We start from the raw sequence: 21,872 nt of genomic DNA, 5'->3' as shown, positions 1-21,872 counted from the left end.
CCTCTGTTTCCACTTCTCTCCCATCAGGAACGAGGCTGTTGCAGCTAGTTTTGTGGAGCAGTCCATGTGTCTCACTATGGCCCTTGCTACTTCAGCTCTCCATTTCTCCTCCACTGCATCTGAGTGGTTTCTGGTATCAGCTCCTCAAATCTGCTCTTCATTCCTCACCCCAGGCACTACCAGCACAATTCTTGTGAATTATTTTCAGTAATGCTGCATTAGAACACCATATTGGTGTCTCTGCCTAAATCCTGCCTTACAAACCAAGACAAAAATAAGAGAATAAAGATAAAGCTTGTTTCTGATGACACTGAAACCTAAAAGCCCAAAGAGCCACCAGATCTGAACAGTTACCTACGATGCATGCTCTACAGTCAGCTTCAGTGATAGTGTCGTAATTCATAAGTAGATGCGGTCTCCAGTTATTTAACCAGGTGACATTGTAATTAGAGCACCAACATTAATTTTTAAAATAAAGTTTTTTCAATAAAAAATCTCTGAACTGTCTTTCTAGCTCTGTAAAAGTACTGAGTAAACTTGATTTTGTACATAGCAGTCTCTCCAGGAGAATTTTTTGCTTCCAGTGAAAGGTGGTATTTGTTTAATTTCATCACTTACTATAAGATATGGACATGGTTTCTTCTGTCTGCAGAGGAAGATTTATTTCCCTATGTGTTCGCTTTGAGTTGGATTCCTGAGTCAGTGCAGCAAATGAGAAAAACAGCAAAAACCCCTCCCTTATGTTCTTTTGTTTCAGTACTACTAGTGATCTGCACCGGTGAAGAGTTTTTCTTTCTTTCTTTCTTTTTGTTAAAGGTATAGATCTTATTAAAGATAGCTCTGAGCAATATCTTCCAATTTTGAGCGGCACTGGCATAGTTTGAATTCAATCTGAGCTTTGCAGCTGGGGCCTGTATCCTTTTCTTACATTCTGCAGTATTAACTTGCATTATAGAAAGGATGTTAAGGATACCATGCATTTCAGAGGATATCATTTATTTCCTGAATTAGTTAAGAAAGTTCAGCTTGAGCTTACACCCTAAGGACAAGTCTGTGCTAATTAAATCATTGCCAGCCACAACCATAAAAGGTACAGCTTGTACTGGTCTTCCTCACAGGTCTTAGTTTTACCACCACGCTATCTTGTATAAGGCAAAATCTCAATTACAGCCCAGAGATATTGCAAGTGTGAGGTATGGCATTTTTTGTTTAAAACTCAAAGAGTTTTGACTTCTTTTGTTGTCTCACGGGTGGACGGCATATACCTGCTCAGCTCGGGGAATCTAGAGTGGTTCAGTGCACCGATTGCAGGAATCTGCTTTAGGAGAGCTTCAGACTCCACTGACGATATTAGCTGGATCTTCATCAACAGGAGCCTAACCTTAACCCAACAAATGCTTGCATTTGGAGCTGACTCCCAGCCCTGGTAATTCAGTGATACAGCTCAGAGTGTCTGAGCCCTCTGCTAGCACAGGGGCATCAGCTGCCCTCTCTAGGGAGCCTGTGAATGCAGCCTACATGGCCCATTTAGTGTATACAGCCTAACTGCAGATCTCCTTCCTCCTTAGGATACCCCCTCATGCCTAGAAAAGGATTTTTTGCAAACATACCTCATCAAATGCCTTCAGCCCCTTCTCTGAACTCTTTCTATCAACAGATGATGGGATAGACAATATATACACACACATCTATGTATACCGAGATTTCAGGTGACCATGCAGAAATGCACAGCTTTGTTGTTTCCCGTGCTTGGTACCCATCCATCTATTTCAACTGAAAGTGCTTTATAGAAATGCTCATTTTTCAGTCTGCATTTCAACCGCCTCCTGCAATAGAAGTTTGGCCCATGATTAAGGTTCAAGGAAACTAAAATAGTACAAATAAATAATAACAGGATAAACACATGACGAGTTCAGATGTCTGTGTCCTTGCTGCAGGAAAATCATTCATATCCAGAGGGGAAATAAGACCCAGAGTGTCTACTCTATGGCTTAACGATGTTGTAAGATGCACCATTTCTAAAAGGTCACTGGAAAAAAAATGCTCATTTTTGGGGGTGCTGGCTGGACGACATGGAGTAAATAAGCACATGGGTTCACCACTACAGCTGATTTAGAACAAAAAAAAAAAATGTTTAGAAATCTTTTTGGATTAATATTTAGTTTGAGTTGGTGTGTGCAAGGAGAGAGGCAAAACTAGGGCTACCCTATTGTGACAAAACATCTGCAGGCTAGCTGAGAAGTTGCCTCCTGGCTACTGCTCAGGATTTGACACTTAAATTAACTCTCAAATATGACCACACCCAGTCAATGGTCCTTGAGAGTTGGACTGACATTATCTCAACTGCAGTTCATCACTGGATCTGCTGACCCAGCTCCAGAACAGCTCTCAGGTTGGTTCCCTTCCACAGCTGCCTGATCCTTCTGTGACTTCTGTTGAACTGAGCACAACAGCAAATATTTCCCTTGACGAAGGCCAACAACAACTTCAGATTGTCTTTTCTATGTCTTTCAGCAACAATGTGCCTTCTACAGCTTCTATATTCACTCCATTTTACCCATACAACTATCAATGGAGTGAATCAGGTCAGAAAACAAAAGTATATTTAAATTTAAAACAGCAGAGGAAAGGGAGGTTATTTTAGTGTTCTAATCTAGTTTGTGTATGGCCAATCCAAATCAGCTGGCCTTCAATGCTGTGGAGACAACACAGGAACAGGTGACAGAGAGTTTCATACATGACTTGGAAGAATATTCATGTAACTACAGCATAAGGAAACTACTTTTTTTCCTGGGTATTTTTGGTGCATAGTTTGCTTAAGAAAAAAAAAATAAAATGCTGATAAAGTGCTTAAAAACCCTAATGTTACAGAAAGTGCTGTTAAGCTGAAAAGTAGTTTTGTGGCAAACTGAATGTAAGCACTTTCTCCAAACAGAAATCTGGAAATCTGCAGTAGTAAGTCCAGAACAGAGTGCCGCTGCAAGAACAGGAACAATATTTTTCCATTCTTACCGTTAGCTTGGAGGAACAGTCAATTTAAGTATTCCTTGAATGGGGTAGCATTATATGTGGTTTTATTTAACATAAAATTTGCTAACTATTTAGACTGTGCTGAAAGGAAAATTACTTAATGCTATGTCAGCAGTTTGCTCAGATACATTTATGAAGTCGCTAACACATGCATATATATATATTTTTTAAAAGTTGTAGGAAACTTGAGCTGAGCAAGTGTGACACTGTTTGGATGGATACTGTCAGATTTAACAGAAATAATGCATGGAGAAAAATCTTCACCCAAAATCAAGGAAAATCGTCTCCCAGTGGTTCATAAGGCTTGGGGGGACCTTTTAATATGATCTAATAGGAAAAAAAAAAAAGCTACGAACAAAACCAAAACCAACAGTATCTTTAAAATCAATTAGAAATATTGTCTTCATTCGTCTTGAAGGCTGCTGATTAAATACTTGCAAACCAGATACTGTACCAAAGGAAAAAGTCTTAAAATTATGTAAACCAGTATCAAGTGGTGTTTCGCAGGGCAAGGTTCCCAGCTGGACACAAGGGCCCTCACCTGCAGAGGGTCGCAAGCCCTTGGATTGCCTCTCTGATGTCCTCCACAGACATGGGAACAGCTCATTACAAAACGTCTGCCAGAGAAACCATTTCTAGATCTTGTTTCCTGGTTACAAGGGCATAGCTTGCCAGAGGAAATAAATGAAAAATCAGCATCTGCTGTCTAGCAGTGTGCTGTTTGTTGCAATACATCACCAACAGCTGTAGTAACGGAGGTTCTTCATTCCTACCCAAAACTTAACCAATTATTGAATCAAAACACCAAAGCCAAAAGACCCAGTTTGTTAATTTATTGTTGAAAAGGGAATGAATGAAATGCTCAGTTTTCTCCTGAGTGCTCAGCTTAAAGTGAGGTTGCATCTTTCACGCTTGAGGACATTCCTGCAGATATTTTTCTTATTGCAGGGGTGACCCTACAAAGTAACTCGGATCAGCTGAGTTTGGCTACAAAGTTAGCCAGAAACCAAGCCAGAGGCAAGTGTCAGTGTTATTATAATACAGCACAGAATGGGTTGATCCAAAGTGGAGCCAAATCCTTTCTGATGATGCTTAACATACACAGCACTACTTTGCCCTTATGATGTTACAGATGGTGCAGTTTGGAGCACTATCTTGCCAAAAGCTTTAACAAAAGGAGCTAAGGGGTTATTAACTTAAGATATCCTTCCTCACAGGGAGAATAAACACTTAGTTTTAAGCTCCTGTCTCTACCTTCCTCAGTAAGCCACCACCTATCCCTCTATAACAAGTGGAAATATGAGTATTGAAGTCATAAAAAGAGACTTGTACTCTAAGAAGTGTGCTTTCTGAACAGCAAATACCTTTTAAACTGCTTCTTCCCTCAAGACTGCAGCACAGGAGGTATATCTGCAGTTGCCAATTCCCACAGCCAACAATTAGCTGAGACACTGTCCTAAATATTGTAAAACACAAACCATTTCTTTCCCTCTGCAATGACAGTGCTCTGTGCACACACAATGGGCAAATCACATACCAAACAGCTCCTTACACCCCTGCTCAAAGATGCTGAAAAACTGCAGAAGGTAAAAGTAATTGCTGCCAGACAGGCAGACTTCTCTCAATCACAACAGGTTAGATTTGTTGGGCTCTTAAAGGAGAAATACCAACTTCAAAGATGGTGCAGATAAGGAAAGAACAAGGCCATGGTGTGCTACATTGCGCTTCCAAGTCACCTCTTGCCACAAAATATTTTTTTTCACATATTATGTGAAAATGAAGAAATCATCACTTACCTGAGGGCCAATCAGACCATTGATTCCTGGGAATCCTGGCTCTCCCTTTTTACCCTGTGTGTTCAACAGAAGAGCACGTATTAGACACCGGGGCAGACAGCTGCTGGTTTTCCAAAGTCTTTCACCATAAAACTGGAAAATCACCGTCATGTGGGTACACAAAACACGAAGGATAGAAGTGAAGGCAGCACACAACATTTGGATGTGAAACTCCAGGTTGACAGGTCTGTATCTCTCATATTGTGGTGACAGCCCCCCCCCCCAGGATAAGGGTTGGTCTCGTGCACATCTTGGCATCTCTCACACTCTGCAGTCCCACCTGCGTGATGCCCAAAGAGGGTCAGAGAAGTCACAGTGCTGCGACGCAGCCAAGGGAGGTACCGTGTGTAGACACATACTGAGGAGAAGCACCTTTTGTGCTGCAGCTCTTCACCCCTCCCCAACAAAGTACTTTCAAGTAGTGTCCCTTGTGTTCCTTGCACTGTCTCTTGCATTAAGAAAGAAAATAATTAAGAACTCTGGTGCATGGATGAATATAAAATATTCACAATCTCTAAACAAGAAAACAGGAATCTATGAGGCATTTCTAACTAGGGTTGACATTACCACCAAGGGACAGAGCTCACTGACTCTTCTGCAAGCAAAAAAAGATTCCTCCAGAGCAACAAGAGAGCTTCACTAGTGCAAGGGAAGGATGAGCCAGGACCTGGAGTATACCCTTGAGAAAAGTTCAACTATATAGATGCTGTGGCACGTATGTTCCCCATAGGTTTGACCCCAAATAGTTCACAGGGAAAAGTGCTACACTAGAAAAAACAGGAAGAAAGGATGGAGTAAGGATGCATGAAGCACTGCAACTGAGGCAGAGGTTGGATTTATTTCTCAACAGCTGACGTGCTGTGTTACTTTGCTCAAGTCACATATTTTGTGACTCAACTTTCTTGTAAAAACAATCTATCCTTTTCTGATGTGTAACAGACACTGAATCCTTAATTCTTCAAGGTTGTTAGTAATATACAAGGAAGATATAAGAGGGGTCATGTAAATATCTGAAAGAAGTGATTTTTTTTCTCCCCCATTTCTACTTTTCATCCAAACTGATTTTCCTTTTAGGAGGATATTATAATTAAGCAGGTTTCATGTCACTGATGATGTCACTGGTCATACAGATGTGTAAGAGTCATATATATAATTTTCCCTTTATTTTTCTTAATTTAAGTATGTTCAGAAATAACACCTATAAATAATAGCTTCCTGCTGATTTAAATGAATGAAAAAGCTAAAACATCACAAACAAAACAAGTTTTCATCGTATTTTCCCTAGTTTTGACTGAGATTCATTAGTTGGTGTGTCAGAATCTGATCTTTACCTTATTTTTCTTGTGACAAAAAAAGCTGCTATCATATACAAAAGAATTTAAGAAGAAAACTAAAGGACTGATTATGAGGTCCTTGGGAGTCAGTAGTCATTTCCAGGACCCTAATACTAATAAAAATCTCCATTTTATACTCAAGTACATGCACTGTTCATGAGTGTTCCCTCTATTTTTTCAACATCCATCACTTTTTGCTAAAAAGAGACCATTTTTAACCTGAAGGACTCATGTCACCACATGATTCAACGTAAGTTTTCTAGGTAAAGATGCTCATTTTGCCAACTGCCAAGGTGACCATGCAAAGGACACTGTTAAAATAGTCATTTAAATAAATAAGCTTATGAGTAAAGCTTACAGGATGCGTTGTGTGGAGCCAGAGACAGGAGATGAGTATGCCTGCATGTCATCTCCAGCTTCCTATTAAAACAGAAGCCTCGCATTAAGGTGGCTGGTTCCACTGAGGCAAACATACAACACAGTGTAACTGATTCCTTCATGTCCCACCAACCTCATTGGTCACTGAGCATAATTAGAACCCACCTTGTACCTCCCTTTGCAATGTTTATGCATCTCCTTAGATTCTAATTCAGAGACTCCATTAGAGGCAGGAACCTGATATAAACATTTTTAATAACCCTTTGAAGAAGCATAGTGGAACTAGCTTCCTAAGTAGTCACCCTAAATCAGGTATCGCGAGTTGGTGAGCATGAACATACCCCATTGTGTGCTCTGTCCAAAACCACAATGGGTGATACACACATTAGCATTCAGGCCAACAAAATCCCAAAGAGTCTTGTAACCTGGCAAGTTAAGAGATGTGAGCAGTACACACAGACCTTATTTTGGAGGTCCACAAGGGTGTGGCTTTAGCAGCTTTACAGCTTAAGGGCATCACCTACTTACAGTTTGCTGAACTGCCATTTTCTGGAAACTTGGTTCCACCTATATACTACTTGGGATACCCGAGGAAGGTGGTAGCAACACCACCTTCTCTCCAAACCCATCTGAAAAGCCGAGAAGGTGGAGGAAGGACATATTTTGCCTCCTGTGACAAGTATGCATCAATTGTTCTGTCTCCATACTGATGGCCAGGCATGCTCATCTGCTGCAGCAATGAGAGATGCGAGAGAAGCCTACCCTTTCCTTGGGTGTAATGCTAAGAAACTTTGGCACTTTTCAAAACACTGAGAAATCCCTTAAAGCAACATATAATTATACTGACAGAGAGGCTGAGAATGTAATTACCCATTGTGAAGGGGACATTTTGGCCACTCAGAGGTTAGCCAAAATCAAACTGCAACCAATTTGTTCCATAATATTGCAGCCTGCCTATAAAGTACAGAAATACTTGCTAGGAAAAATTATACCTATGAGAGCAAAGCTCAGCAAAATGTCACATCGCCTAATAATATGACAGTGAAAACCAGCAATTATGCTCTGTTACTTATAGTAAGAATCAGCTAAGTGTGTAAGAATGTGTATCCTTTGACTGTAAGAAATATGTTATTTGCCTTCATCAGCAATTTGAACAATAGCACAGTTAAAAATGTATGTTTTATTGGAAATGAATACATTTACCTTACTGAAAATTACAACTTCACTCTGGATTTAAAGTATGCCATCAATCCCTTTTTCCTACTTTATGTTAATTTGCTTATATTTCGATTTCTGCACAGCTGAACATGTCATCTGAACATTTCAAGCACCCACAAACATATGTCAACACAATCATCCATTGGAAAGATCTCTACCATACAGAAGACAGGAAACCAAAGGAAAACGTTGGCTCCACACTGCTAGAGGGAAAATTTTAAAGGTATCATAGCCCAAGACTGTTTCTCATCTTGCTGTCCAATGGCCAGAATGGTCATACATTTTCATAGCATATTTTTCTCTTGAGGTTTGGCCCCAGGAACAGGGATAGATTTGGTAGAAGTACATAGGAAGCATCCTTAATTGTGACTAAATATGACTGCTAGCATAAATGCCAACTATTTCCTTTGTAATCTAGATGGGATGCTAGGATTTCCCCCTTCAGCCTTGTCCTTTTACATCTATATTACTAGAGAAACCAGAAGAAATCCAGTTTGAGCTCCCTGAAGGCACCAGCCTTTTACAGTCTCTATAAGCATTAGATGATGACAGTAAATTAAGAAGTTAGAGCATCTCCCTAGTTTCAAACACCATCAAGGTTGGCCAGTTTATGGGTGATTATTGGGGTTGTTGTGACAAAGGCAAAGGCGGTCTAGAAGGACTTCCAGACATTGAGAGAGATTGCACCTTGGGACTGACTCCTTCCAAAAAAACTACCTAGTTTGCTGGGCAAATATATTCCTCTTCTCTCTCCTGGATTATTTACACATCTCCCCTGGAGATACCAATCAACTATCTCTTTCTCTTGGACCCTGCGAGTCTAAGGTGGTTCAAATCAAGGGGAGTTCTTACATAGAGAAATAAGAGTTGAAGCTTAACTGCCCATTCAAGTTCTGACTGCCCAGAACAGGAATATTATATGCAACAACCCACTCAGACAGGAGAGAGACGGGTCAAGACGGAGAAAGTCAAATACATGTATTTCTGTGCTGCCATCAAACACACAAAGAGTTCAGCAGCTCTCCAGAGATCTTAATAATTTATCTATCTACGTATGTCCCCCCTGACAGCTAACAGGAACAAACCTTTCGTGTATTGGCAAGTGCTCTTAACACATCTCTTCTAGGTGGAAGGTGTGCACTGAGCCCAGTAGTCCCCAGTTTCAACAGGATCCTTCAGGCTCTATTGTAAAACAAACATGTAGCATTTACTGAGACTCACCGCCTTGTAATCTAGTTGTAAAGAATCAAGAAAGGTCTGTTAAGCTTCTTGTGCTGCTCTGACTTCAGGAACAAGAATTCAGGGGATGTGGAAACATGAACATGAAACATGAAAAACTGTTGAAACATGACAGCTGAATTAAAGATGCAGAAGACACCCCTTTGTAACACACTCCTGAAGCTGCACACTTTCTTCTTGCCTCCAACCTGATAGACCGTGACACCAAACTTTGCAATTAGCTCACAAAAAAGGGTCTTGCCGTAAAATTTTTCTAAAAATTTTACATCCAACTCACTCTCATTCTGTGCTTTGCATAAATTATTTTGTGCATTAAGTGACTTGAAAAAAGGGGAATAATTATTAGTTATCTGCCTGGCTCACGTACATTGGAATCTTAAACATGGGGAAGGACATTTATTAAAGGTTAGTATTTTAAAAAGATACTTTCCTTTATTTTTTTTCCCCATAAGTCTACTCTTACTATCCTATGAGACTCTTGTATCTTTTTTGGTTTGTACAGATTTTTCTTTGAGCATGGGAAAATTTTGACAGTGTAAATTTAGAAAACTAAACTGCAGTACAGCACATCAAATTCAGAATGAGTCCAGGTAGCTGCTCTCCCATGCCTGTGTGGAAAACACTGCTATAGGATAAATGTTTCTTCTTGGGTCCCTTCTGAAATTTCAATTACTTGAATGAACTTGTATTATTTCAGTAAGAGGCAAATTCCTGAAATCCAAGCTATGTGGATCACACTTCAGAAGAACATTTTGTTTAGGCTGGATTACCCAAAGACCCGCATGCTTTCCAGGACCGTGTCATACAACTGCACCTTTCGTGTCTATCAAGCAAAAAAATAGTTGGGTTTATTTCCAACAAATATTTCAGTAGATCAGGTGTCAAAAAAATGAAGAGCAGAAACAATTTCACAGAAGAAAGAGGAAGACAGTAAGCAGGTAAAAAAAAAAAAAAAACAAAACAAAACAACCAAAAACCACAAAACCACCCTAAAATGAAACCGGACTCTCAGAGTTCTATCTCTTTTTCAGGTAGTTTTAGTATAATCAGAGAGAGAGTACTGTCTATCACTCAAAGGTCTAATGGGATGGATGAGAACAGCAAAGCTTCTTTCCTCCCACTGGCTGAGATGGAGTTAATTTTCTCCACAGAAGCCCTCATCCTGCTGTGTGTGCTCTGTATTGGTAGCCAGGAAGGTGTTGCTAACACACCAGTGTTTGCTGCTCCGCAGTGCTTGCACAGCATCAAGGTCGTCTCTCCAACATTCCCCCCTCACCAGTAGGCTGGGGACATAGCCAGGACAGCTGACCCAAACTGACCAAAGGGATATTCCATACCATAGGATCTCTGCTCAGCAATAAAAGCTAAGAGAAAGGAGGAGGAAAGGGGGGCATATGTTATTTACAACATTTGTCTTCTGGAGTAGCTGCTGTGTGTACTGAGGCCCTGCTTCCCAGGAAGTGGTTGTACATCACCTCCTCATGGGAAGTAGAGAATAAAATCTTTTGGTTTCCTTTGTTTTCGTGCGCAACTTTTGCTTTTCCTTTATTAAACTGTTCTTATCTCAATCCACAAGCCTTTCATTATATTTTCTCTCTCCTGTCCAGTTGAAGAGGGGAAGTGATCGAGTGGCTTTGGTGGTCACCAACGAGCATCAACTTGATATGAGCACATCATTATCAAAATACAGACATCAGGTGCCAGGCACTTGGAAGCAGCTGGCTAATACAATGAACATAACCCAGTTGCTTGGTTTGGGTTGAAATTGTTCTCTCCTGTCCCCAGACAGGATCAAAGAATGGATGTGAATTGTCAGATTAGCAGTTCAGCAGATGTACTGAGCTGTACTTTGTGCATTTTTTCTGTACCCATAAACCACTTTCAAGACCTGTAACTAAAGCAGGCTAACAGGGGAATCCTTTTACATGCCCGAAAGATGATCTGTCTTCCCAGCTTATGCTCTTAGTTTGTTTCCACTACTGGGCTACTCCCCAGAATATAAGCAGCCCTCCTGTTAGGTTTCCATGTTAAAGAGCTATGTCTTTGAGTGCACATTTACGATTACATTGAAAACATGATCCATATCAGAGCTCCTGGGAATAGGGTGCAAGAGGGAGACATTCATATAAAGCAAGCTTAGCTTATGATAAATTTGGCAATCAGATCTGAATTATACCACCAGCTTTTTTTAGAGCACAACACTCTCTTCACACTCTGTCCCCAAACACGACTGGTTTCTTTTTTTTTTTTTTTTTTTTTCTAAAGAAAACATTAGGAAGATGCTCTATCACATTCTTCAGTCAGCTCAGGAACCTTTCTGTTTCTAGGTCCTACAGTGTCTTCTTCAGCCATACTTGTACCACACATTACCAGAACACTGCAACTGCTCCACGAAATGTGCAGTCTAAGCAGGGGTGATGCAAGTATAATGAATGCATTTAAATGAAAGATTAAGCTTGCAGTAGCCATCTTAAGAAATTCAGCTGACCCTTTCCTTACTATAACACAAATGGTGACTCACTGAATATTATGCTTTATTAACTGGCAACTGTGCTATCCCATGTATTCTTTTATTTCTTCAGCAATAAAAGGAATGGCAGCTTCAGGCCAAAAGAATAACATACTTCCTCTTTTCCTAGAAAACTTTCCAAGATGTATGACCCTATTCCTGTCAGCCAAACTGTCACTAGGGTATTTGGCATAGTATGTCATCTTCAATGAAATCTACACACTGTGTAGGTGTCTTCTGCATTATATTTCTAACACCAGCCAACATTGCCTCTGTCTTTGCACAGATCAGTATCCTTCATTTCCAGTGGACTGTGTTATGAGACATGAATTCCTCTATGAAATGGTTCCAAACACATTTTTAGTCCATTAGTAGTTTGTGCCAGCTGTATTACAGCTAACTAAAGCACTGCAGTCTTCCAAGAACTCCAAGTAATGGTCGCATCTGCATCCCTGTGTCAGAACAGAGACTCTCTGCATGTGCTGGCTTCATTTACGTTTTGATTGAGGACTAGATTGCAGAACTGAGGTTGAATCATACTGGAAAACAGTAACTGGTTTACCTCAGCTCCATTACAGTATGATACTTAAAAGGATCTGAAGTCAATCTTGCACTGTAATCTGTTCCTTACATTACAAGATATTAGTGCAAAATATTTATAAAGTACCTCTGGAAGCAAATTTTCAAATATGATGCCCAGTTGGTGTGGCATCATATCTTGAAATCCCACCCATATAAAACAGTAGAGGGATCAGGCAAGCAGATGGTTAGTGATTTTCGTCTGTTCTACACAGGTCTGTTAAAAAGGAGTCTTAGATTTGCCTCTAGCTATGTCTGATTTTTCTGTTCTTACCATAGCAAAAAAAAGCTACGTCTATACTAAATACAATGGGCCAGGGCTCCACGCGCAAAAGCACAGGAGCTTGTGTTCATACAGCTAAACTCTCCTTCTCACAAATGAGGATGGCCTTTGTCACCCAGCCTGCCAGATAGAGTCACCTTTCAATGCAGGGACATTTGTGGGAGACAACTACTTGTCATGACCCAAAGGTGTGCTAGGGAACGTGCTCAGTGTTAAACAAACTCTGGCTCTTTGTTTTGCTCACACACTTGCACAGCCTTACACTCCTACCCCTACTGACAGAGGCTCCAGAGATGAAGAGATATGTCTTAGAATCAAATCATAGAATCATTCAGGTTGGAAAAGACCCTTAAGTTCAAGTAAAACTTCAAACCTAACACTGCCACCACTAAACCATGTCCCTAAGCTCCACATCTACATGTCTTTTAAATAACTTGCCTGGGCAGCCTGCTCCAGTGCTTGATAACCCTGTTGGTGAAGAATTTCTTCGTAATATCCAGTTAACAAGCCAAGCCTTACAGCAAGCCAGGGCTGGAGCCACAAATGAAACTGGTTATGCTGCTAAAGACCCTTTTTGTTTGGGTGTGTGCAAGAGCGCTTGCTATAGCTCTGAGCTGTGCCTTCAGAGCCTGCCCTTGCCATACATGCAGTCATTGAAAACTAAACTCAAACAAATGAGATTTCTGCTCTTGACATTTTGACTTCTAAGCCTGTCTAGAGAAATATATGTAAGATGGTAATCAATGCCTGGTTTTATATTTGTGCTTCGTCAAGAATTGTACTAATGGTCAATCAGTAGTATCTGTTAATCTGTTCTCTCTCTCACACATAGCTTATCCATGTGGATCCACCAAGCCCAGGACTTTGATTCATCTCACATATTCAGTCATTGAATAATTGCCTTTAATTAAAAATATATATCTATCCACCTAAGATGGCTGGTGACTAATAAAGACCCTTAGGAGATCTAGACACAACAGAGTCTAGGGAAACGTTCAAAGACAGTATGGATCAAATGACATCTCTAATCAAATGATCATTAGCAGGAGCATTTTGCGTCCTGTTGCAGGTCCTGACAGATCACTGTCCTTTACCCAGCTAATGTGTTCTATTAATCTTATTCAAGAAAAAAATGTTTCACAGCAGGCTTTAAAACCAGGACAATTCAAAACTTGTCAACTCATAAGTAAAGCACAGCAGAGTTATTTGTTAAAGTGATAAGGTGGAATTTTCTAAAGACTAAAGAAGTAGAAAAAACCAAGTAAATGCCCTTTTCCACTGTGGCATTAACATGAGACTGCATGTCCCACCTTCCCAAGGAGAAGATTCCTAAAAGACACTTATGGCTCAATTTAATATCATGCAATTCAATGGAAAGTCTGTAGAAAACCACATACCAAGGTATATATTTCTTCCCTGTACTGTCCTTTGCCCATAACCCTCCCATGCTCACAAGTAGCAGTCTCATACCCACTCTTTTAACAGCACTGGTGCTGATTCAAGTGCAAAGCATTACAGGCAACCCCCATGATCTCTTCTATAGCTTAAGCTATGATCAAGTCTCTGTGACTACTTAAAAAACCCATCAAACAGTCATACTGAGAGTGAAGACTGTATCCACAAAGGTTAAACAGGTATATCACTTCCACACTCATCTGTTGTCTTGGGAGATGTTCTTCCTAGGAATGGGTTGAAGCAAGGAAAGGCAGGTTCAGAGCATTCATTTAATATCAGGCCCGCTATGAAATTTACTTTTTACTTTAATATTTCAAGACATAACTCTGAGTCAGAAAAAATCGATTTTTTTTTTAACAGAAGGAAACTATCTAAGCCTCTGGTGAAGAATGGTACACCAGCTCCCATTTTGTGGGTGAGTACAGACCAAACAGAACAGAAAATAACAAGTATTGCAAGTGTCTTTGCATTTATTTGACTTCCAGGACAACAGCATTTCTCTGAACTTTCAACCTGTCCATACTACTAGTAGCTCTGCACACTCAGAGTCCTATCAAGAATCCTCCTGGCAGCAAGGAGCAGATATAAAGGCAAGAGAGCAAATGACAAGAAAGAAATTTTCCTATTGTCCCACGGGACACTGAATACAATCTGTGGACTCCAAGAGGTACTGAAAATTGCTGGACCATAAAGAAGGAATAGAGGAAAGGATCTGGGCCTCCGGGATCCTTAAAGAAGTAAAAAAGCATATGTAAAGTAGGACAAAATACCTAACTTCATGTAACAAATCTGTGCCCGGCCTCTTGAGACTTATATTAAATAAAACCAGAAACTCACCCTTTGACCTGGTAAACCGGGGACTCCAGGCTTGCCTTCCAGACCAGCCTCTCCCTTTAAAAGAGGAAAGTTTTAGAAAGTTAAAATTTTTAGAAAGCTAAGTGAGTAAGAAAAACTAATGAACTATATAACCATTTCCTAGCTGTTTTGTGCTACCGTTACTGCATGGCTACCTAGACAACTCTTACCTGATAATTACGTTGTCCTGTGAGCAGAAGAGAATAAGAAAACAGGATAGAGAAAAGTGACAATGCCCTGATTAAATACAGAGCACACAACTATATTTAAATTACATAATTAAATCCAGATTTACCTAAGTAACGCATCTTCACAATGCCATCAATTTTACAAAACTCAATCAACAGTGAAACACAACAAACAATTTAAAAATGAGGAAATACAGAGTATTTGCAAATGAGGCAGCAGTGACAGTCTGAACTGAGATATCCTGCTGAGTTGGGTTATAAAAATATAACTAGAATAAGCTGCAATTAAACAAAAGTAAGAATGCTGGCATGTTGTAAAAATTGTGTTGAAACACAATCACACGTACTCAATTCTTACTTTTCATCCACAAAATATTTAGCCAGAACTGTGCCATAAAGCCAAGCCCTTTGACAGCAACCATTCTCTGACCTTCATTACATGATAGCTTCCAAGTTAGCAGTGCGTGCCTCTGAGATGTGCTGAATGCCCACACAGCTCTTCAGAACATTAGAAATAGAAAAACAATCAGGTTCTGCATGACAACAGCCTTGAGGCAAAGTCTGCCTCTGTGTGATGACTGCCCATGTCCTGGGTGCTACTCCATATGTTCAGAGTGGCCATCCTCAGCAGTGAAGAAAACAGGAGGCTGGGGGCACTGTTTAAAGTCTTAGTGCCTGAATGATCTATAAGATTTTGCGCTATGCTCACACCAGTCTGAGTTTCAGTTTCTGGGAACTGCAAGAGGTGAAGGGAAAAAAACTTACTGGAGGTCCAGGAAGTCCAGGTTGGCCTTGTGGTCCTCGTGGCCCAGGCTCTCCCTGCAGAAATGTTTGGGGATTTTTTTAGAAAAAAGTATTAAAGCATCTGTATGAACAATTTAATGGGCACATTAGTCTTGTTGGTCATCTCTACAAGACCTATACCACCTCTTTCCTCAGAGGTCCTGAAGAACCAGTGCAGAGACCAGCTGGTTTTCTCCTTAATCCTTCAGCTACTTGAATTATCAGCACTCATTAGACTGCACCCAGACTGATCCACCTACGCTCAGCAGGCATTTATCCATAACTGGCTCTTTGGTTTTCAAAGGTAGTAGCTCTACCAAAGACACTGGGCTAGCCTGAATACTTCAATAAAACATTGTGGGTTGGGGTTCAGTGGTGGAAAAAAAGCAATTCTTGCACAAACAGCTTCCACAGGCATTTCCCCCAAGACAGCACAGCTGTGAAGGGCTTTAAAGTATCATTTATATCATGCATAGCATTATATTAAATAACAGTTAAATACAAATTATGCACCTACCAACACAAAAACAAAATTTAAATATATTTTATTCATATGTAGGACTAACAGACTGAAGCAACAGGTGTGTCTCTCCCATATTTGAGCACCCAGGCTCAGAGACAAACTCGGCATAAAACTCAAATACAGTTTAACTTTCATATTAACACTTCCCTGGATTTAAAGAATTGCATAGCTCACTCTCCAATTTATACTTCTCATTCACGTCAGATTCACTGCACCTGACCAGGACATTGCCCTTTTTCCTTTCTTGTTTGTTTTCTTCACAGTAAATAGGAAAACTTGTTTCTTGATGGCCTCACAACCCTATCCACCTTAATTTTTGAAGCATTATTTTAAAGCAACATCTAATCTAACAGGCAATTGAACTACATAAAAGCATCCTTGCAATGGAAGAATAGATATTGAATCTCTCTTACTTGCTCTCCTTTTAGGCCTTCAGTATGTACCTGCAATAAAAATGCAGAGTCATAAAAGAGAAAAAGAGGAAACATAAGACAGGAGGTGCCAGGGGTGTGATGGTCCTCCACAGTGTATTTTTCTCCCCTCGCCATTCCCTCGAGATGCATGCTAACTGCTACAGCTCCTCAAATCCTGCTGCAGCCTGAGGGATAATTTCTATTTAAACAGCTCAGACCGACACAAGGTTTGCTCACTCAGTTACCTATGAAGTGATTTGTGTGGCTGTATAAACAGTGAGAACTTAATTCATTATCTCATTGGTATAAATAAGATAGTAAATTCCCCAGTTCTGGTGTTATTTTAAATTACAGTCAGACTGAATGAAAAAGGCATCACATAAACAGTAGGCTGACTTTCAATATGTGTATGATTCAGATCTTACTTCAGATTCTCGATGCAAGCCACTGTGGCTGTGACTGACAGCTGCCAGTCTTCTCAGCCTGTTCTCTACCCTCCTCCTGGAACTTTAGGCTCATTTTCAGGTTCTATACATATCTCGCAAAGTTTCTTGGCAACTACTGTCACGTCACTAATTTCACATTTAAGCAGGACAGTAAAAGGCTCTTATCCAAACAGATCTTTTTTCCAGAGGTCGCTCTCTCTCTGGTCCTTTCCTTTCTACCTCATTCTGGGTAAGGAAATTGCTGCCTTTCTCATGATTACCAGGGATTCCCATTCTTGTCTTTAGCACCCACTCCTTCCTTGGCACAGTGCTAAAGTTAATGTTGCTGGTATCAGTGACCCTTTAATGCTTTCTACCAATAGACCAAGAGTGCTGTTTCCTAATTTTAATCCTATTTTTTTGGAAAGTGAAAGGGATGCTCCCCAGCTGCTTTGTTACTAGCCCCTGCAGAACTCAGTTCTAGACCTCTCCTCTGCATACTTTGCAATAAATTTTCTTTCTCCATTCACTTAGAGATGACCCCCCCATACAGACAATACTAACCTCTGGACATCCTTACATCCCTGCTAGTCATCTCTGGGGCCACTGAAAACATTGCTGAACACAGAGGGGTGCACAAAGGCATGTAAATCTAGTACCACAGGAAAGATCCACGCCCCTCTGCTATTTTCTCGTTTTGCTTTTTTATCGCTACCTTCCTGATTTTAGCACATCATCTCTTAGTTGTCTCATATTTCACCATGACTTTTTCAGACATAATACAGTGAAATATCATTCTCCCTCATCAGAAATTGCCTTTTTCTTCTCCCCTCCCAACTCTCACATACAGCCCATGAGGAAGGCAATCAGTAATTCAACTCAATTCTGAACTTTTATTTGCTTTTATAACTTCCATAGACTCTATTTTCCAAAGGCCACTAGGCACTGACTCAAGAACTGTCCTGGAAACCACACAGTCCTGTCACAGTATTGCGCTCTCTGATGTACTTGAGGCAATGTTCTCACTGACTCTTCAAGTCCTCATCTTCACATTTCAAAATCTCTCCAAATTGTGGCAGTGCACCAACTTGTTGGAATGCATCACTTGCCTTCTTCAAAAATCTTTACTGCCTTAAACTTCACTTATTTTTGAAAAAACATTTAAGAACATCTCTCAGACAGTAAAGTCATCCTGCCCCCAGCTTCCACCTTTCTTTCTCATTGTTTGAGAAGTCCTACAATGTTTAAGAAAGCTAAAAAAATTTCTTACTGAAGAGCCAGGCAGTCCTGGAAGTCCTGGCTGACCCTGCAGGGAAACATGAAAGAAATGAAAAGACATAACATAATACAGAACACAACATAGCACAATGCATAACACAACAAACAAAAGCAAAACTCTGAGAATGTTTTCCAACTGCTGTTGTACATTCTTATTTTCAATACCAGCCCATAATTAATAGATATGAACATGCAATCCCAATTAACTCTGTTTTCCCAGATGAATACTTGCAGAAACTGGTTGTGTTTTGTGTTACTGTGATGCCACACATTGATTTTAATGATATTTAGTGATTTAAAATGAATGATGCGCTGGATGCACCAGAGCATAAATGTGAGCTTCACAAATCTTGTAATTGGTGTACACATACCACACAAATAAACCTTATTGATGCCCAGATCTCTAACAGAGACTACAGGATGGATATTTAGGGGTCAAAATGGTTTTGTTTGTTAATGAGGGAAAAAAAAAAAACAAACAAAAAAAACAAACAACAAACCCAACTTTGCAAAAATCTAATAAAACCCCACATAAATACTATTATTTTCCCCAAGTCATTTTATAGAGCAGAATCACTCTGTAAGTGTTTGAAGGACATTGAGATCTACACCCTCTTCGCATGATTTATTGCCATCGAGGCTATCAGTTTGTTCCAGCACATTTTTTTCCAGCAGTGTCCACCATTTATTATGCTTTAAGACTAAGCCTCCAGAAGGTATCTCCTTTACTTTAGGTACAGGATAACGCAAAAATTATCATATAGCTTCCTTTCACACTCTGTTTATTCATTACTCACGTAGGTCTCTGAATGACCCAACATGTCTTTCATGCCATTTCCTCTTAAGGCACGTTTAATTACAATTTGTTATTTATTTCAGAGTCCATACTATGGCAGAAGGACTGTAGAGACACACATTAGTTGCACTGAAAGTAATGGAGCAAGGAACTAAACACTTTCTGGAAGCACCAGATGCAGTCACTTCAGAGATATGGATGAAGAACTCAAGACTGCTCTCTACTGCACATATCCTGGAGAACAAAGATCTTGCTGTTGCTTATCACCACAGTGGATATGCCCTGCTTGTAGGTGCTTCTGAAACCTCACCTATAGCTGCTGAATCTGAGTGGGAAAGGAACAGGAAATAGAGAGATTTGTTTCTGATGTCTGCATTCTTGGATAAGGCTCACTGCCTTATCTGGAGGAGAAAAGGAGAAAGAAAATCCAGAATTGGGCATGCCTTTCCACTCATGAAAAGAACTAGGCAGGAAATACCAAAAGCACATCACCTCTAGCAGAGAGGGAAACATAAGGCTGCCCTGGAAATTCTAGCAACTGTAAGGTAATAAGGTCAAAATAGCTGCTGAGAGCAGTGAATAATTAATTTGCAGGTAAGAGTGTTGGGCTCATTTGAGTGGCACTTTCTGAGTCAATTCTACATCTCCTGGATCAGAAAACTGGCATCTACACAAATATATTGACATTTCTACCCACCTTTCTTAGGTGAGGAAGATTTCCTGAGCCAAGCTACTCTCTACTTTCTTCTACTCCCACTGTGAGGGTTAAACCAAGAGTAGAGGAGCTATAACCAGACACGATTTAACACTCACACCCATTTCAGACTGAAGCAATGTCAGAAAGGTGAAACATTTAAATTCTTAAAAGCTTCATTTATGTACAATGAGATAAATATTAGGCCTGATATTTCCAGCACTGAGGGCCCAAAGAGGAATTAAAAAATGCTTGTCCAAGCCCCTCCCATGCATCCAGTCTCAACTCACCTTTTCTCCTTTGGTCCCACTGGCACCTGGAGGGCCCGGGCTGCCAGCAGGGCCCTATAAACAGGTAAAACAGAGAGAGAAATCTTTGTTTTACACACTGCAGGTCATCAATTGCAATTCCTTTAAAGTGCAGGAGAAACATAAGACTGTAGGCTTGGGTATCAGCATCACAAACAGTTATGTACCACTGCACTGGGGTAGGAGCTAATACAACGCACAAGGCTGCTTTAGCTCTGCTGTGTAGAGAGGAAGGGGAATAAGGATGGAGATGCCACAACAGTCATGATAACAGCAATTCAATTTCAGCTGGTTCAGAAGAATTGCAGTTCAGGGAGTACATCAGCATCAAACACAAAATTTAGGATAAAATTCAGGCATGAAGATTTGCCCGCTGCTAGGAGTCTAGACATGAAACAGGAAAAAAAAAAAAAAACTTCAGAAAACCACAGCTTCTGTAATAGGGTGTCACTTGGAGAAATTGTTCCTTAGATGTAGTAAACAATCAGCATCCACCTTCACATCCCTCTGCAATTTCTCACTTCATCTACATTCGCAGCAAGTATAAACCAGTCCTGTAAACAATGTAATGGGCATAGTGAACATAGTTCATTGTGATTCCAATGCCACATCTAGCACCAAAAAATATTTCCATCTTATAAGGATAGTGATAAAAACTAACTAGACAAATACTTCTCTGTACAGGGTAAGCTGTGGCAGAGGAGCAGAGCAGAGAGAAAGCGATGATTAACTGTCAAATCCCCTTTGGAGAAGCAGAACATTTAGTGCAATAATGTCTATCACCTCACAGAGAGGAAGATGCAGATTTAACAAAGATTAAAATTGTTAATGACACTATACCTTGCCATCTAAATATAAAAGACACATCTGATATGGAAACAAAAATACTTCCCAACAAAATCAAGTTGAAACTCCTTCTGCTGAAGGAGCGAGAGCAAGGCACTCGGGCAGCACGTGTCTGCTGTGCTTGTAAAGCACGTTCAGGTTAAACCCCAGCAGCTGCTTTGTCTGTGTGAGCTGCAGGATCAACCATCTGAAGACGAACTATCCTGAGGATTCGACCTGCAGCTCCTCCACCTCTGCCACTACAAAAACATGCTTCCAGATGGTCCTTTCCAGGGAGGGAAACAGCCAGGGCTAGTGAATGGGATGGAGACACAGAGGCCTGGAGGCTTCAGGCTCATGGGTGGCAATGATTAGCTGCATGGCTGTTGGCAAATCACTTTTTAGCCTCTGCTTCTTACTCTGTCCTTTGTAATTTAGACCAGAAGGTCCTTGAGAGTAAAGGATGTTTCTCATTAGGTATCATGTCCCAAGTAATGAAAACAGTCTTGTGGGATCTACAGACAGCAGTTTTAGGCAAAGCATTATCTGTCTAATCAGCAGAAATGTACTGATCTTTCAGACCATTTCCTGATTTCATCTTGTCTTAAAAATGTAAATAGTTCCAAGCTTTTCTTATTGAAAACAACCAAATATATTAAATCCAGTTCTCTCCCTTTCATGTTGTGTAAGGGAGAAAAAGTCCATAAAAATCAGGTTTAAACAATGGAATTTTCACATGTGCTTCCTTATGCCTCTAATAAAAATTAAGACAATCACTTAACCTATCATGTTTAAAAGACTGGCAATTCCTTTAAGTGTACATTGCATTATAATTTAATTCTAAAATCAAACAACAACAACAAAAAAGAAAACTGCCAGCAAAGATCCTTAGAATAAGGAGTACAAAAACGGCTGATGGAGTGG

General features: G+C 40.2%; 1 protein-coding gene across 1 annotated transcript in view; it reads right to left on the bottom strand.

Annotated features, from left to right (window-relative positions):
* The window catches only part of COL22A1 (collagen type XXII alpha 1 chain), a 218,110-nt gene that overhangs the window by 76,525 nt on the left and 119,713 nt on the right, over positions 1-21,872 (bottom strand). Inside the window, exons 17-23 of the mRNA XM_074901126.1 lie at positions 20,106-20,159; positions 19,392-19,403; positions 18,318-18,353; positions 16,623-16,652; positions 15,669-15,722; positions 14,698-14,751; positions 4,827-4,880 (exon numbers count right to left, since the gene is read on the bottom strand). Of these exons, the coding sequence (XP_074757227.1) occupies positions 4,827-4,880; positions 14,698-14,751; positions 15,669-15,722; positions 16,623-16,652; positions 18,318-18,353; positions 19,392-19,403; positions 20,106-20,159 (294 nt within the window). The remainder of the gene's footprint in view (positions 1-4,826; positions 4,881-14,697; positions 14,752-15,668; positions 15,723-16,622; positions 16,653-18,317; positions 18,354-19,391; positions 19,404-20,105; positions 20,160-21,872) is intronic.

This window comes from Athene noctua, chromosome 2 (assembly GCF_965140245.1).
Source record: "Athene noctua chromosome 2, bAthNoc1.hap1.1, whole genome shotgun sequence".
Classification (NCBI taxonomy): Eukaryota; Metazoa; Chordata; class Aves; order Strigiformes; family Strigidae; genus Athene; species Athene noctua.
The sequence above is the reverse complement of the archived record's forward strand: the minus strand, read 5'-3'. Positions and strand labels throughout refer to the sequence as shown.